The sequence below is a fragment of the Vicia villosa genome, unplaced genomic scaffold, assembly GCF_029867415.1.
Source record: "Vicia villosa cultivar HV-30 ecotype Madison, WI unplaced genomic scaffold, Vvil1.0 ctg.000881F_1_1, whole genome shotgun sequence".
In the NCBI taxonomy this organism is placed as follows: domain Eukaryota; kingdom Viridiplantae; phylum Streptophyta; class Magnoliopsida; order Fabales; family Fabaceae; genus Vicia; species Vicia villosa.
The window spans coordinates 495,991-510,998 of record NW_026705397.1 but is presented as its reverse complement, the minus strand read 5'-3'; the positions used below and the strand labels follow the sequence as shown (position 1 = coordinate 510,998).

The 15,008-nt window shown below is 37.0% G+C and overlaps 1 protein-coding gene across 1 annotated transcript; it reads left to right on the top strand.

Moving 5' to 3' along the window:
• The first annotated feature begins 1,938 nt into the window (after positions 1-1,938).
• LOC131631918 (uncharacterized) lies at positions 1,939-13,196 on the top strand. Its single transcript, XM_058902677.1, has 6 exons — positions 1,939-2,020; positions 11,536-11,660; positions 11,733-11,999; positions 12,081-12,150; positions 12,229-12,461; positions 12,789-13,196. Exons 1-6 carry the CDS (start codon positions 1,939-1,941, stop codon positions 13,194-13,196), a joined length of 1,185 nt encoding a protein of 394 aa, XP_058758660.1.
• The last annotated feature ends 1,812 nt before the right edge of the window (positions 13,197-15,008 follow it).

Genomic DNA, 15,008 nt, shown 5'->3' with positions numbered 1-15,008 from the left:
ATAGATGTTAGTAAATGACAAAAAGATATGAACAAACATTAATTTAAAATAACAAGAGAAACCTAGAAATATTCAATATTGAATTCTAAAGAAAGAAGAGAGAAATATTTTTAGAGATTTTGATATATAAATGAAAAATAATTATTATTTTTGTATAAAATCCTAAACAAAAATCTACGTGAAAATATATTTTTTTGGATCTTTTTGATATAAAGTAAAACAATAACTAAATATAAATTTTGTATTTTTTATATTAAAACTAAAACTTAATGAAATCTAAATTCTAATAATACTTCTCTTTTTTTGTATTAACTAAATAAAGTTGTCAACAAAACTAAACTAATAGCAATCTACTGTAAAAAAAGCAACGCGTGAAAATTAATTCATTAACCTCATCTAATCTATGTTCTGCATAATAAGAATAATGGATATGAAATTAAGAAACTCAAACCAGCAAAAATAGTATAAATGAAAGTCCTGAAGCATCATAGGAGATGAGGAACAACTGTTCCGTGATGGTCTTGGTCCACCGACCATTCACAGGCTGCCACATGGCATCTATTCATTGGAGAGAAAAATGCAAGGATGCTGAATCTTAAAAAAAGCCAGTGATAAAAAAAGCAGAACAACAAGAACCACACAACATAGTACAACCTTTCTTCTTCTTGAAAAAGGACTCGGTTCTCTCTCTCTCTCCTTTCGCACAGTAACAACAAATATTTTTCATGATTTGGAACCCATCTCACACAAATCGCAACAATCTAACCATTAATCGGATGCCAATGAAAATAAGGAGAACTGAGCCTTACCGAATCAAAATCGATTCTGTTGCAATTGTGGTTGGACCGTAGAGATCTTGAGCAGCGTTAGAGAAGGAAAACAGTGTCGTTGCGGATCGTCGGAGGAGAGCGATGAGGCGTGATTCGTTGGATTGTGAACGGCTGCGAATGGCGTGATGTTGTTCCTGTGGTGTTGCCCATGTGTGTCTCCAGACCTCCTTATTCCACTTTGTTTCCTGCAAAATAAAACACAAAGTATATGGATGTTGTGTTGTTTTTGGTTATGTTGTTTTTTGGTTGTGATTAATTGTGATGTTGATTTGAATGGAGGTAGATGAATCTGAACAGGTTTATGAAGGAGTGTGTGATGCAAATTGTTAGATGATGGTTAACGTGAGAGTGTTTGTAAAAAAAGTGTTAGAAAAAATTTGAAAGCTGTTAGACGTGTATGTACGTGAGTAGTGTGTAAAATAAGGATTAGAGAATTGTCTGTCTCCTCTTGTACGTGCCATTGGTCTCTTATTTATAATGAAGAAATTAGGTTAAATAAAAATAGAAATTAGTTAACACAAAATCAGTAATTAAATGACTGAATTAAACATTAAAATATTTTTTTATTTTTTTTCTAAAAATAGGAAAATCAAATCAAAACTTTAATGTAACTTGACTGAGACCAAAACTGGAATAAAACACTAACATATATACCCTCTTTTTTTTTATAATTTTTTTTTTTGAGTTATTTTATGCACGAGAATGTGAGAAAGTAAAAATAACAATTTTTTTTTAAAAAAATAACTATATATAAAAAAACGAAAATTAATATTAAATTGTTAAAAAAAAAAGTAATTTTTGTGATTTTTTTTTGTAAACAACTAAAAATAGAAAACAAAAAACACTCTCTATATAAAAAAAAAAAAACTTATTAAAATGTTAGTAAAATTTTAAACAAAATTTATAAAACTAAAGTTAAAAATAATTAAATGTTAGAAATAAGGCGGGCAAATTTTGGGGTATGACAGTTGCCCCTGTTCAATCTTCTTAAACCTGAAGAGGTAGATTGGCGTACTCGGGATCTGAAGGTGGAAGATGATTGAACACTTGAGTACCACAAAATTTGCACTCGCCGGTGCAGAAAGAAGTATTGGAGATGGGCTTAAAGATGCCATCCAGATGTTCAACAAGATGTTTTTCTAAAGCAGGCGCTTTTCAGGCTGGATCATATGCATTGATTATATCTGAAGGTGAGATTCATCAAAATGAAGTAATGTCTTACAGAAGACTATCTGAAGAGGTTCCTGAATAGGGTAGATCATTGACTGATGTAAAGAAGATTAGGCTTTAAACAAAGCTCGGAAAGAACTGTCTTGTAGAAGATTAACTGAGAAGCCCCTTGAAAGGGCAAGAGATGTCTTAAAAAAAATCGGATAAATATGTTAAGGAAGATTACCTAAAAAGGTGGAGATATGTCTTAGAGAAGGCTACCTAGAAAGGCTCCTAGAAAGGATATGAAACGTCTTAAACAAGATACCTAGAAAGGCTCCTATAAAGGATATGATATATCTTAAACAAGACTACCTAGAAAGGATATGAAACGTCTTAGAAAAGACTGCCTAGAAAGGCTCCTAGAAAGGATATGAAACGTCTTAGAAAAGACTGCCTAGAATGGCTCCTAGAAAGGATATGAAACATCTTAGAAAAGACTGCCTAGAAAGGCTCCTAGAAAGGATATGAAACGTCTTAGAAAAGACTGCCTAGAAAGGCTCCTATAAAGGATATGATATGTCTTAAACAAGACTACCTAGAAAGGCTCCTATAAAGGATATGATATGTCTTAAACAAGACTACCTAGAAAGGCTCCTAGAAAGGATACGATACGTCTTAGAAAAGACTACCTAGAAAGGTTGATAAACGTCTTTGAAAAGACTACCTAGAAAGGTTCCTAGAAAGGATGATAAACGTCTTAGACAAGACTACCTAGAAAGGCTCCTAGAAAGGATAAGAAACGTCTTAAACAAGACTACCTAGAAAGGCTCCTAGAAAGGATGAGAAGTTCTTTGATTGTTTCTGAATTATCTTTGAAGAAAGACTCGGAATGAGCATCAAGATTATATTTGTATCTGGAATGAGTGTCAAAATTAAATCGTTGATACGATCATCTTTGCACCGTACTTGAATGATCATGTTCTTTTGATTATGAAATGACCTGAAAAGGCAAAATTATTTTTATGCAATGTCATGATGCATGTATTATGTAATGAGGTTCTCGAAATAAACGAGAATGTTGTATGTTATGTATGTAATGTGAATGAGATTCTCTAAATAAACGAGAATGTTGTATGTTATTTATGTATTGTGAATGATGCATGGATGGACTGTATAGTCGAAGCATATTAGTAACTTTGTATAGCAATTGTTGGTTGAGAAAATAAATCTCTGTATGCTGCTGGAGATGATGACAAGGTGATTGTGTTGAGAATTCCTGTCTTCCATTCGAGGATATCTAGCTGGGGATTTTTATTACCGCTTGGGGATGAAAGTAGCTTTAGTGATTTGATCCTGATGTGCCCTGATTGGGGATAAGAGAGAAGAATAATCTTCGAGTGTCTACTTTTAATGGGGATAGTAAGTTTGAACAAACCCTATCGGAGAAGAAGATTGCGTCAGAGAATCGGCAGTGCTAGAGATGTAAACTCCATTGGGGAACCAAACCTCTGTTGGGAAGAGATTATTTGAAGATAACTTCTTGAGGATTGCTATGTGGGGATATTTGTGGAAACTACTCTGTGGGGAAGATTCCCTGAGATTTCAATATTTCCTTGCCCTATGTCTTTTTGCTGTTGGAAAACATTTTCTTAACCATGTGTGGCCCTTTGCTTGTGGGAGTCTACCTGCCCCTGGGATCGGTAGCCTGACATACTTGATGCTTGAAGTTACCGAACGAGAGAGTAATACTGACACCATTTGATACCAGTAAGTAAGTAGCTTTTGTTGATTAATGCAATAATGCCCCAAGTGATAGACTTGCTCCTCTGGATGTTCAGCGCTTTTGAGAGACTTTATGAATCTTGACTTGATTTCCCCAGATTGACTGAATTCTTACTCAACGGAGTATTCAGCTGCCTTTGTGCCCCTGAGGGTGATCACAATTTGAAATATCCTCGCTCGAACTCGATGGAGTTCTGAAGACAACTTGTCCTTTGGGAGGATTAAATTTTTTCATCTGAAGTTCATGATGGAAACCTTCCTGATGTCAACACTTGTTCATATGCAAAGAATGTTTATTATGAGAAATATAATTCTAATTCAAAGTTCATGTTTGTCTTGAAGTTTTTTTTTTTTTTTTAAAAAGAATTTTTTTTTTTGAAAGGATGTCAAAACATCAATTTCTTTGAAAGGTAGTGTGATACCAACTCAAGCATTTAGCAAATCTCTTAGGAGTCGGTTTAGCGTATTCTCGTTACAGTATGCTTTCGAATTAACCCTGCTTCAATTAGGACTTTTGAGGGTTGTAACGTGGTTAGGTTCACGGTTTTAGAAAAAAAAGATTTTTTAGGCTCAAAATTTTATTGGTGCCCACCCCCTTCGTGATGTTCTCCAACCTAAGTTCAGTTAACTTGACGTGAGCATTCCTCCTTCAAGAGGAGCTTGAGACGTACGATTGAGGAGTTGATGAGGTGTTTGGTCATGGCAGTCACTTACCTTTTATTCTTGGTGTCTAATCACACGATCTTGAATTTATAGACACGCGAATTTTCCCCTTTTGTTGAGGATCTTTTTTGTTTTGCAATACTTTCATTTTCCCCTAACTTTTGCCTGGACAAATTCTTTTGAATTCCGAGTTTGAAGTCCAGCGGGATGCCCTAACTTTTGCCTAAGTCATTTGTTTTCAAGTTACTGACTTAGCAAGCTTTCTTTTCTTTTTTTTTTCAATTCGTTATCTTTTTTTTTTAACAAGTCGTGTGACCCTGAGTCTTTTGACTTGTTGAGACGATAGTGACTGCTTCATTTCTTGGTTGATGAGGGATAACTATTGTGGTATTGACTTTCCTCAACCTTTTGAAGGATAACCATTGTTGTATCCTTATATGAGTGCTCCTGATGAATTTTGAATGCTCAACCAGGTTAACTGAACACTACCCTGCCCCTGGGTTAAATATGAGGGTTTTTCATATAGAAAAGAAACTCTTACTTCAAGGCTCAAAGGGGTTGACAAGGGATTAACTTCCTTATATCTCCAGTGTTTGGGGATTTGAAACAATGCCTGTACATCATCAACAGGGTTTTACTCGAAAGCACACCATTTGAGATTATTGGTATTATATGTTCGTCATTCTCCCTTCAGAGTCATCATGCTTTATCACTGAGAGTTTGGTATCACAAGCAAAGAAAAACATATTAGAGTGAGAGCGAATGAATTTTTTCAAGACAAACATATAGAATGCATTATTTTTATAGTTCAAAAACAAACAAGTATTGCATATAAACAGTATTGAATCAAAACATGAAAGACTACGCATGAACATGCATGATGATATAGAGATTGTCAAAGTTGAGGAGATTTTCTCCGTATGGACTTATTGCTTCAGAAGATCCATTGAGTCGAAGAAGAACTTCAAATCTGGCATACAAATGTAAATGTGACAACCTTTACGGCAACCACATCTTGAACCTTTTTTCTAAATGGCTGACAATCATCAATCGAATGGCTAGGTGCCCTAGTGTGGAAAACAAACCAGGCGTTTGTATCTGAAACTGCAGATTACTTCTAGGGAGAGGATTCCGACGAAGCCACACAAGAGTTGTAAGTGTACAGCTTCAGGGATAATATGAATAAGGTAGTAAGAAAGTGAGAAGCTTGGTTGTTGGTAGCAGCTTCGTCTAAAGAACTTTGACTTTTCATCTTTGGACGTCCTTCTATAAGAATCAAGCTCACCATATCCAGTGGGTCATAGCCTTTGATTCGGGGTATGGCACTTTCGAGTTTGAAGGCATATGGCTAAAGGAAAATAAATCCTTTTGCCCCTTGACATAAGTTTATTATACTTTCAAGTTTGAAAAGCATCTGGCGAGAGGAAAATAGATCCTCTTGCCCCTTGATAGAAATTTAGGCTCTTGATAGTCCTTCCATAATAGTACCTGGAAATTATGCGTCCTAAATCCCTAAGATCCTTGAATAAGGTTAGTCCACAGGTTATGTAAAAGCATAAGGTAGTATGGACAAGTAAGTCCTACAAACAAAACCTGCAAGAAAACTAAAGGGTTAGCAGCATACACAAGCAAGTCACACAAGTGTTCCTTAGGTTTAAAGGCTTGCATGTAGTCCATAGGTAAGTACCCTCCCCACTGAAGTTTAGTCGGATCAACCTGTCCTAAAATCGTAACCGGGTTCTATGGTGCTCATATCCCTGATCTTTCTCGCGGGCATTATCTCAACATGGCACTCGAACGGCCAGCCAAAAACATCCCTAGAGTCCAATCTCAATGAGTGTAGCATCGAGTATCAACCGGCTTCAGTCAAAAATCCAAAGCCAGCCATCTCGCTACTTCCTATAGGCCAAAGTCAAGTTCAATTAAGGTTCTAAGGGCGAATTAGTGCTTAATGACACCACGCGGCAGCCAAATGTCTCCTCGATCACTTTCAAGGGCCATCAGGACAAACCAAAGCGTCGCACTAACGGCGGCCACCAGATCAACCATATCGATACATGTCGTACAGTCTCCTTGGTCTATTGCCACATACCTAAGGTACACTAGATCCGGGTATAGGATCTTTCACACAATAACAAACCCAAGCATTATCTTTAAAAATAAAGCACACAAACAAACAATTAAAAACATTTATAATGAACTAATCCCTAAGGTAAACCACTCTTAAAGAATCCCCAGCAGAGTCGCCAGTTCTGTAACTCGGTGAACTGACTTTTATTTTTAAATATGCAACAATGTTGCGGTGAGCAAGAGTCGCCACCGACTTTTATTTTGTCCAATTTTAGGAAAGGTAAAAAGTACAAAAAAAGACCTTTTTTTTTATAAAAAAAAAACGGGCTCGGGGGGTAGGTTATGAAAAGGGAAGGTGCAAGCATCCTTTTCATCCGTAGTTATCTACGGGCTCTTAATTTGCTTAGCTCATGTTTGTTTGGTTTTGAGTTGAAAAGAGGCATAAGGACTTTAGCGTAAATGCGTAGCCTTAGTTTTTGAAAGAAAATTGAAAAGATGTTTTTTAGTTGAGCTAGGCATATTAAGAAGCACTACCCTAAATAGTTGGTCTTTTTCTATGCTTTTTAAAGTTCCTAGGACTATCCATACTACATAGAAGTAGGTAGTCCTTGTTTATATTGGACGTGCGGGTCATCGAAGGGTCATCGAGGTCATTGAAGGCAACATTGTAGGGATACCTTAGCAATTTTCCGAAGGGACCATCATCATTTACCGAAGGCAACTTGAGGGACAAGATCATAAATTTTAGGCAACATCGGAGGGTCATCGAGGGACTTATGATCTTTTTATCGAAGGGACGGTGATGATTTGATTTGATAAGAGTATTTGCTAAGAGTACCCTTACGCTCGAGGGACATGACCATATATCGAAAGGCAACTGAAGAGGAGAAACCCTAGAGGTGAGTGAGTGCGAAGTGTGTTAGATTCAGTTATTTATTGATCTTGAGTTAAGGTTAGCTAGCGTTTGATTATTAGTCTTGCCATACAATCCTAAGCATACATCTAAACAGATATAGGAGTGCGGAAAGTAAAAGAGGAAATAAACCTAGCTATTACAAGGCTTCGGGGAGGGGATTACAATTTTCCAAACGGGGATGAAAGATTATTACAAAACCAAATTAAAAATAATATATACAAAATATAAATAATAAATGTCCGAAAGGTCCAAAAGTCTTGGTCTCAAGTGGTACCTCACATAAACAAAAGATAGATGTTAGTAAATGACAAAAAGATATGAACAAACATTAATTTAAAATAACAAGAGAAACCTAGAAATATTCAATATTGAATTCTAAAGAAAGAAGAGAGAAATATTTTTAGAGATTTTGATATATAAATGAAAAATAATTATTATTTTTGTATAAAATCCTAAACAAAAATCTACGTGAAAATATATTTTTTTGGATCTTTTTGATATAAAGTAAAACAATAACTAAATATAAATTTTGTATTTTTTATATTAAAACTAAAACTTAATGAAATCTAAATTCTAATAATACTTCTCTTTTTTTGTATTAACTAAATAAAGTTGTCAACAAAACTAAACTAATAGCAATCTACTGTAAAAAAAGCAACGCATGAAAATTAATACATCAACCTCATCTAATCTATGTTCTGCATAATAAGAATAATGGATATGAAATTAAGAAACTCAAACCAGCAAAAATAGTATAAATGAAAGTCCTGAAGCATCATAGGAGATGAGGAACAACTGTTCCGTGATGGTCTTGGTCCACCGACCATTCACAGGCTGCCACATGGCATCTATTCATTGGAGAGAAAAATGCAAGGATGCTGAATCTTAAAAAAAGCCAGTGATAAAAAAAAGCAGAACAACAAGAACCACACAACATAGTACAACCTTTCTTCTTCTTGAAAAAGGACTCGGTTCTCTCTCTCTCCTTTCGCACAGTAACAACAAATATTTTTCATGATTTGGAACCCATCTCACACAAATCGCAGCAATCTAACCATTAATTGGATGCCAATGAAAATAAGGAGAACTGAGCCTTACCGAATCAAAATCGATTCTGTTGCAATTGTGGTTGGACCGTAGAGATCTTGAGCAACGTTAGAGAAGGAAAACAGTGTCGTTGCGGATCGTCGGAGGAGAGCGATGAGGCGTGATTCGTTGGATTGTGAACGGCTGCGAATGGCGTGATGTTGTTCCTGTGGTGTTGCCCATGTGTGTCTCCAGACCTCCTTATTCCACTTTGTTTCCTGCAAAATAAAACACAAAGTATATGGATGTTGTGTTGTTTTTGGTTATGTTGTTTTTTGGTTGTGATTAATTGTGATGTTGATTTGAATGGAGGTAGATGAATCTGAACAGGTTTATGAAGGAGTGTGTGATGCAAATTGTTAGATGATGGTTAACGTGAGAGTGTTTGTAAAAAAAGTGTTAGAAAAAATTTGAAAGCTGTTAGACGTGTATGTACGTGAATAGTGTGTAAAATAAGGATTAGAGAATTGTCTGTCTCCTCTTGTACGTGCCATTGGTCTCTTATTTATAATGAAGAAATTAGGTTAAATAAAAATAGAAATTAGTTAACACAAAATCAGTAATTAAATGACTGAATTAAACATTAAAATATTTTTTATTTTTTTTCTAAAAATAGGAAAATCAAATCAAAACTTTAATGTAACTTGACTGAGACCAAAACTGGAATAAAACACTAACATATATACCCTCTTTTTTTTTATAATTTTTTTGAGTTATTTTATGCACGAGAATGTGAGAAAGTAAAAATAATAATTTTTTTAAAAAAAATAACTATATATAAAAAAACGAAAATTAATATTAAATTGTTAAAAAAAAATGTAATTTTTGTGATTTTTTTTGTGAACAACTAAAAATAGAAAACAAAAAACACTCTATATAAAAAAAAATACTTATTAAAATGTTAGTAAAATTTTAAACAAAATTTATAAAACTAAAGTTAAAAATAATTAAATGTTAGAAATAAGGCGGGCAAATTTTGGGGTATGACAGCGCGCCATTTACGCTTCTCTGGTAATCATTCCTTTTGAACTTTCTGGAAAAACTCATGCCTTCATGGGTCCTTTACCAGGAGAAACTAACCCTTCTCTGAATAAATTCTTTCCTGCTTACTATAAAACTAGGCTTTTAGTTAGTAAGAACAAAATAGATGAAGATGGTCGTTCTATTTTAGTAGATCCTGATGGTACAGAAGATACTTCGACCATAACCCCTTCAGCCCTAGAGAAAATTAGGTTAAACTATGTAACCAATTTTGTGAAAGTTTTTAGGTCAATTCCCTTAGCAAAAGACCCTGAACTGTACTATGCCTGGCTAACAATAGTAGAGAAACACAAGGCTTCTTTCTGGAAACAACTAGGCATTTATGATTTAATCCAACTGTCCAAAACTGGTTTAGAATACAACCAAACCATGTTAGTAGCATCAGTTCATTTCTGGGATGCTTCCCAGAACACTTTTCATCTCCCGTGTGGAATGGTCACCCCCACTCTTTTCGACATAGCTGCTATCACGGGGCTTCGACCAACCGGAGAGACCTTTGACCCCAATGTCATGGATACCGATACTATTAATTTTAGCGAAGCAACAGTTACTTACACTGCGTTCATTCAACAATATCATGACGAAAACAATGAGGTAGTCTCAGACGAAGAGCATATTGCTTTCTTAGCCTTATGGCTTTCGAGGTGCGTTTTCTGCTCTAGGTCCATACAGGTAGCAAAGAGGTATCTTTGTATGGCCAATCAACTACATGCTGGAACACAACTGAACCTAAGCCAGTTAATTCTAGGGTTTCTCTATGAGAACCTAGGTGAAGCAACAGACCTTGTTAAGAATTATGAATCAGGATCCCTGCTCTTTGCTGGTCCTTTCTGGTTTTTGCAACTGTGGCTTAATGCTACTTTCGAAGCTCACCTCTCATTTCGAGGTGTTGTGAACGAAGAAGATCCAAATATTAAAAATCAAACTGTAGAAGGAACCAGGTTGGCTCTGCTAACCCCAAAAGAAGAGACTGGGAAACTTCGCGAGCATTTCTTAGCATATGTCATGATGTTTGCTCGGTGTCATCAATTCAGCCCTTCAATGGCTCCGTTCGTACACAGGATAGTGGGTCCTGAATGGTTCACTCGAAAGTTCCCAACAACATCTCAAGACCAAGATACTGAATCCATGATTATCTGTGAAGCTTTCCTTACCCCGAGGTTATTCTATCACCGTCTTCGCCCCTCCAAAAGCCAATGTGTTCTCCTCTGCTACCAACCAAATCTGGTATCCAGGCAATTTGGATTGGTTCAAGTAAAACCCAAATGTCTGTATGAGAAAAGGAACCATATGTGTCTACATACTTTGTATCTAACTGAAGATGAGTGTGAATCAAAAATCGCCAGATACTCTGGTGTTACCAATCTCTCTCCTATTCCTTTCGAACCTGGCTTTTATTCTACTCCAGATTTCCAACAATGGTGGACAGATTACTACACCATGCAAATCTTCGATGCTGAGAGCCTTACTCGCGAACTAACTGAAGCTTTTGATGATGTGCAGGAAAAATTTCACAAAGGTACTTCGACTCATATTAAAGAAATACAAGCCTTTCAAAAATTCTTTGAAACCATTTACAGGCCTGATGATCTTAGTCGGACCGTTCGTGAAGCTGCAATCATTTTGCGCAAAAAGTTTTCTGCTATACTGGATAAGTTGAAACTGCCCTCGTCTGTTCGACCAGAACTGCGTTATGAAGTGGCTTTCAAACTTAATCCTCCAAAATTCCCTCCACTGCCAAGCGCTGATTTTGGTGTGGCTTTAAGCCCTCCTTTCCCAGACTGGTTCATGTGTGGGAATGCTTTTAAAATTCTTCAGGAAAGCACTAAAAACGCGCTGAACGAGTGGTCCCGACTAAGCATACCCTGGATACTTTCAAAGGACACCTCCATATAGATCTTGAACATGTTCGTGTCTTGACTCCAATACCTGAAGGTTTGGGTTTAGAAAAATTTTCGACTAACGTTTCTTTTTCCACTGAAATACTGATTCCAGTTTCAACTGCAGCTGTTGCTCGAAAGAAAAAGATCAAACAAATCCCTGCGCAGAAAGCTTCTGAAGTTTCGCAGAGCAACAAACCCAGTGGGAGTGACTCTATCACTACTGATAAGAAACCCACGGTATACACATACTTTATATTTTATTTGTATGTCCCATGAATCATACTTACTTTACCCAATTTATATTTTCAGAGCTCGAAGCCTCCGCCACATTCGAAACGAAAAGCTTCTCAAGTAGTTGTTTCAGATGATGATGACAAATCTCCACCTCGAACCAGACAAGCCCAAAAGAAAAGGCAGAAGGCCGTCACTCCTTCGGGAAAAGAAAAGGGATCTGGATCTTCGAAGCTCACTTCACCGGGTGAAAAGGTATCTTCTGAAGAATCACCTTTAAAAGGTGGTAGCAATGTTTTTGTTGTTGAGAGCCATAACTCGAGCCCAGATAACATTCTAGCCAAGGTATTTGGATTTCCCAACCTAATCATCTCTATAAATTTTAACTTAAAATAATTAAGTTAACGTTTTACCTTATGATTGTAGGATGATGTTGGGACAGCCACTTATGACCTCAAAGCTTTCACTCTTAATATTGATCTTGATAGCCTCCAAGGTAGATACATATTCTTTTTACGGCAAAGAGATTTCTTGCAACTTTCCCACCATAATATATTCTAATTACTTCATGCAGGTAAGTCTCACGTGCTTTCACCAGTGGTCGAAGACGCTCAGCCTCTTGCGACTATCATCCCTAGTATAGCACTCGAAGAAAGCCATTCAACTGATGATTCTCCACCTACTCACAAGAGCAAAAAAGTAGATCAACAATGTTCAGGTAGCCACAATGCAGCTGGTCATCCAACTGGTAGTGAGGATTCTTTATCTGAACAAGATGTTATGGAAGAAACCTCCAAGCTAGCCACAGTAGTTCCTCATGAAACTGCACCTTTTGGGACCATAGTTTCTCCTGAAACTACTTCGACGCCTGCCCCAGCAAAGCCCACTCCTTCAGAATTGGAGCAGCTTAAACAAACTGATCCTCTCAGCTTCCTCAAGGCTATGATGGATACTGATAACATTTCGCCGTCTAAGCTCGAAACTTCTCCAGCTGTCCAGCCAGAATCTGGTGACAAAAAGGATACTTCTGTACTTCTTCATCAGATAAAGGAAAAGTTTTTCAAAACCAACCTCGTCGAAATTCTTAGCAAGGATCCTACCAAAAGTCATGGCTTGAATCAACTTCTGAAAAAGGTGGACCTACTTCTGGTTTCGAAAGAGGTCTCAGAGGTGATTGTTTTGTTGGGTTCTCTGATGGAACAAATTCAATCAAACATTCTTCGACGTCGCAATGTTGAGGAACAACTTACTACGAAGGTGGCTTCTCATAGTTCATCTTGGAAAGCCGCTACTGATGCGTCGAAGAAAGGTGATGCTCTCAAGCTTAAACGCTCAGAGAAACAAAAAGAGTATGATGAATGTGAGCGGAATATCCAATCCTGGAAACAGGAAATTGTCCAGCTTGAAGAAAAGATAAAGGAGGCTGAATCTCGTAAGGCAATCATTCAACAGTCCAATGAGCAGGAATTGACTGAAGTTGCGCGTTTAGGAATCCAGCATTTCGAAGCTGCACAAAAACTAGTTTCGAAATTGACGAACTGAAGAAACAACGGGCCTTGATTGAACTTCGCATGTCTTCCTGGGAGATTCAGTATTCGAAGATAAAAGACACTCTTCCTAGAGATTTTAATTAGTCCTTTCGAATCTTGTAATAACTTTTCTGTAATGCGCATTGATTTATCTTGTAATCGAATTCCACCAGGAATATATCTATGTAGACCTTTCGTTTGCCAGTTTACATACTCTATTCCATTTTGCAATGATCATGTGTAATACTTTAGCAATTCTTCAAATCTTGCCAAAATATATTTAATTGTCACAGTAATCTTAATAAATGCAAGCACGTGACCTGACTATCCTTCGCACTCCTTTTAGTCTAGACTTGACGTTTCCACTTCCTTAGCCGTAACCATCATTTAAGTGATGACGTCACTTCCTTCAAAACGTCTCTTTTAAGACGTGCGTGCACCAGTTTCTCATGATTACATTTCAACTTCCCAGGGCGGGAAACGGCGGAAGCCATAACTCCTCTTTGGAATACCAAACGCAGTCTAATCAATCATTAAAATTAAACCGTTCCTCTATTGCCCCAGGTCTATATAAAGGATTAACATCACACTTCTTCCTTCACACTTGCTTGAAACCTTTTGCTCAAAACTTTGTTTCTCTTCCTCCGTTTTCTCAAAAAACACAGAGTCTTAAAAAGAACAACCTTTTCAACCTTTCCTTCTTCACATGGCGCAACCTCTTACTTACAACAACATCAGAGCTTGCATAAAAAAAGAGTTCAAACTCTCTGAAGAAGAGTTTGATGAAAACTTCATCAGCATCAGTGCTCTCTTTGCCAATCAAGAACTCGATTTCTATTATGAAATCTTGGAGGGACCTGTTTATCCCATCATGCTGGAAGATTTCTGGATGTTTGCGTCTCTACGCATAGATCCAGAGGGCAGAACTACTATAGTTTCTGAGGTTCGACATGCCCAAATCAGAATCACTCCTTCCACCATCTCTAACTTGATGAGATGTAACAACTCTGGTGAAACCTTTGATGACAACAGCTTCAACATGACGACTCACCTTCTTTTAAGGACCCTCATGGATAACGATCCTTACAGCGCCAAAGTCATCAGGGTTTGGCATCAACTGCTCGTGGGTAACTTTCAACCACGAAACCATGACCAAAACAACATCATGGTGGAGGACTTGGAGTTTATCCTCTGTGCCCTTCGTGGGAAGAAAATCAACTTCCCTTCAATGATTTTCAAAGGGCTTGTCGAAGCCGTTTCCATGGCTGCTGCCCGTCAAGGGGTTTAACCTGTCTTCCATATGGAAGGCTCTTGTCTTACATATTCCTTAAAAAGGGAATAGTGAGAAGGATGCGCAACTCCGGATCCATGAACATGTTCGAGGCAGAGAGCTTGCCCCTGTTGCCCCTAGAAGGTTTAGACCAAAGAATCAACTAGGAGGTGGTTTAGTTTAGGTTTTTATTTGCTTTAGTTTTTGTAACCTTCCATGTTTTGGAAACCAAACCTCCTGTTATGAATGTACTCTTCTCTTAATATTAGTGGAAGATGTTTTGAAGTTTCTTCGTTTTCTTCTTTTTATTTTGCCATACATATTTGTTTAGACAACACAGCCATTTTGGTGTTAATTCAACCATTTTGGCTTACGTAGTATACTTCAATATCTACGTTTTTGCAATCTTTACTTCATGCATGCTTGGTTTGTATCTCTTCAGATACTTCCCGTTTACTCTTAAAATCCTGCGATATTCTGCTAACTCTTCTATCTCGTAAGCGTTATCCGAGAATACTTTCAAAATTCGAAAGGGGCCCTCCCAGTGTGGGGACC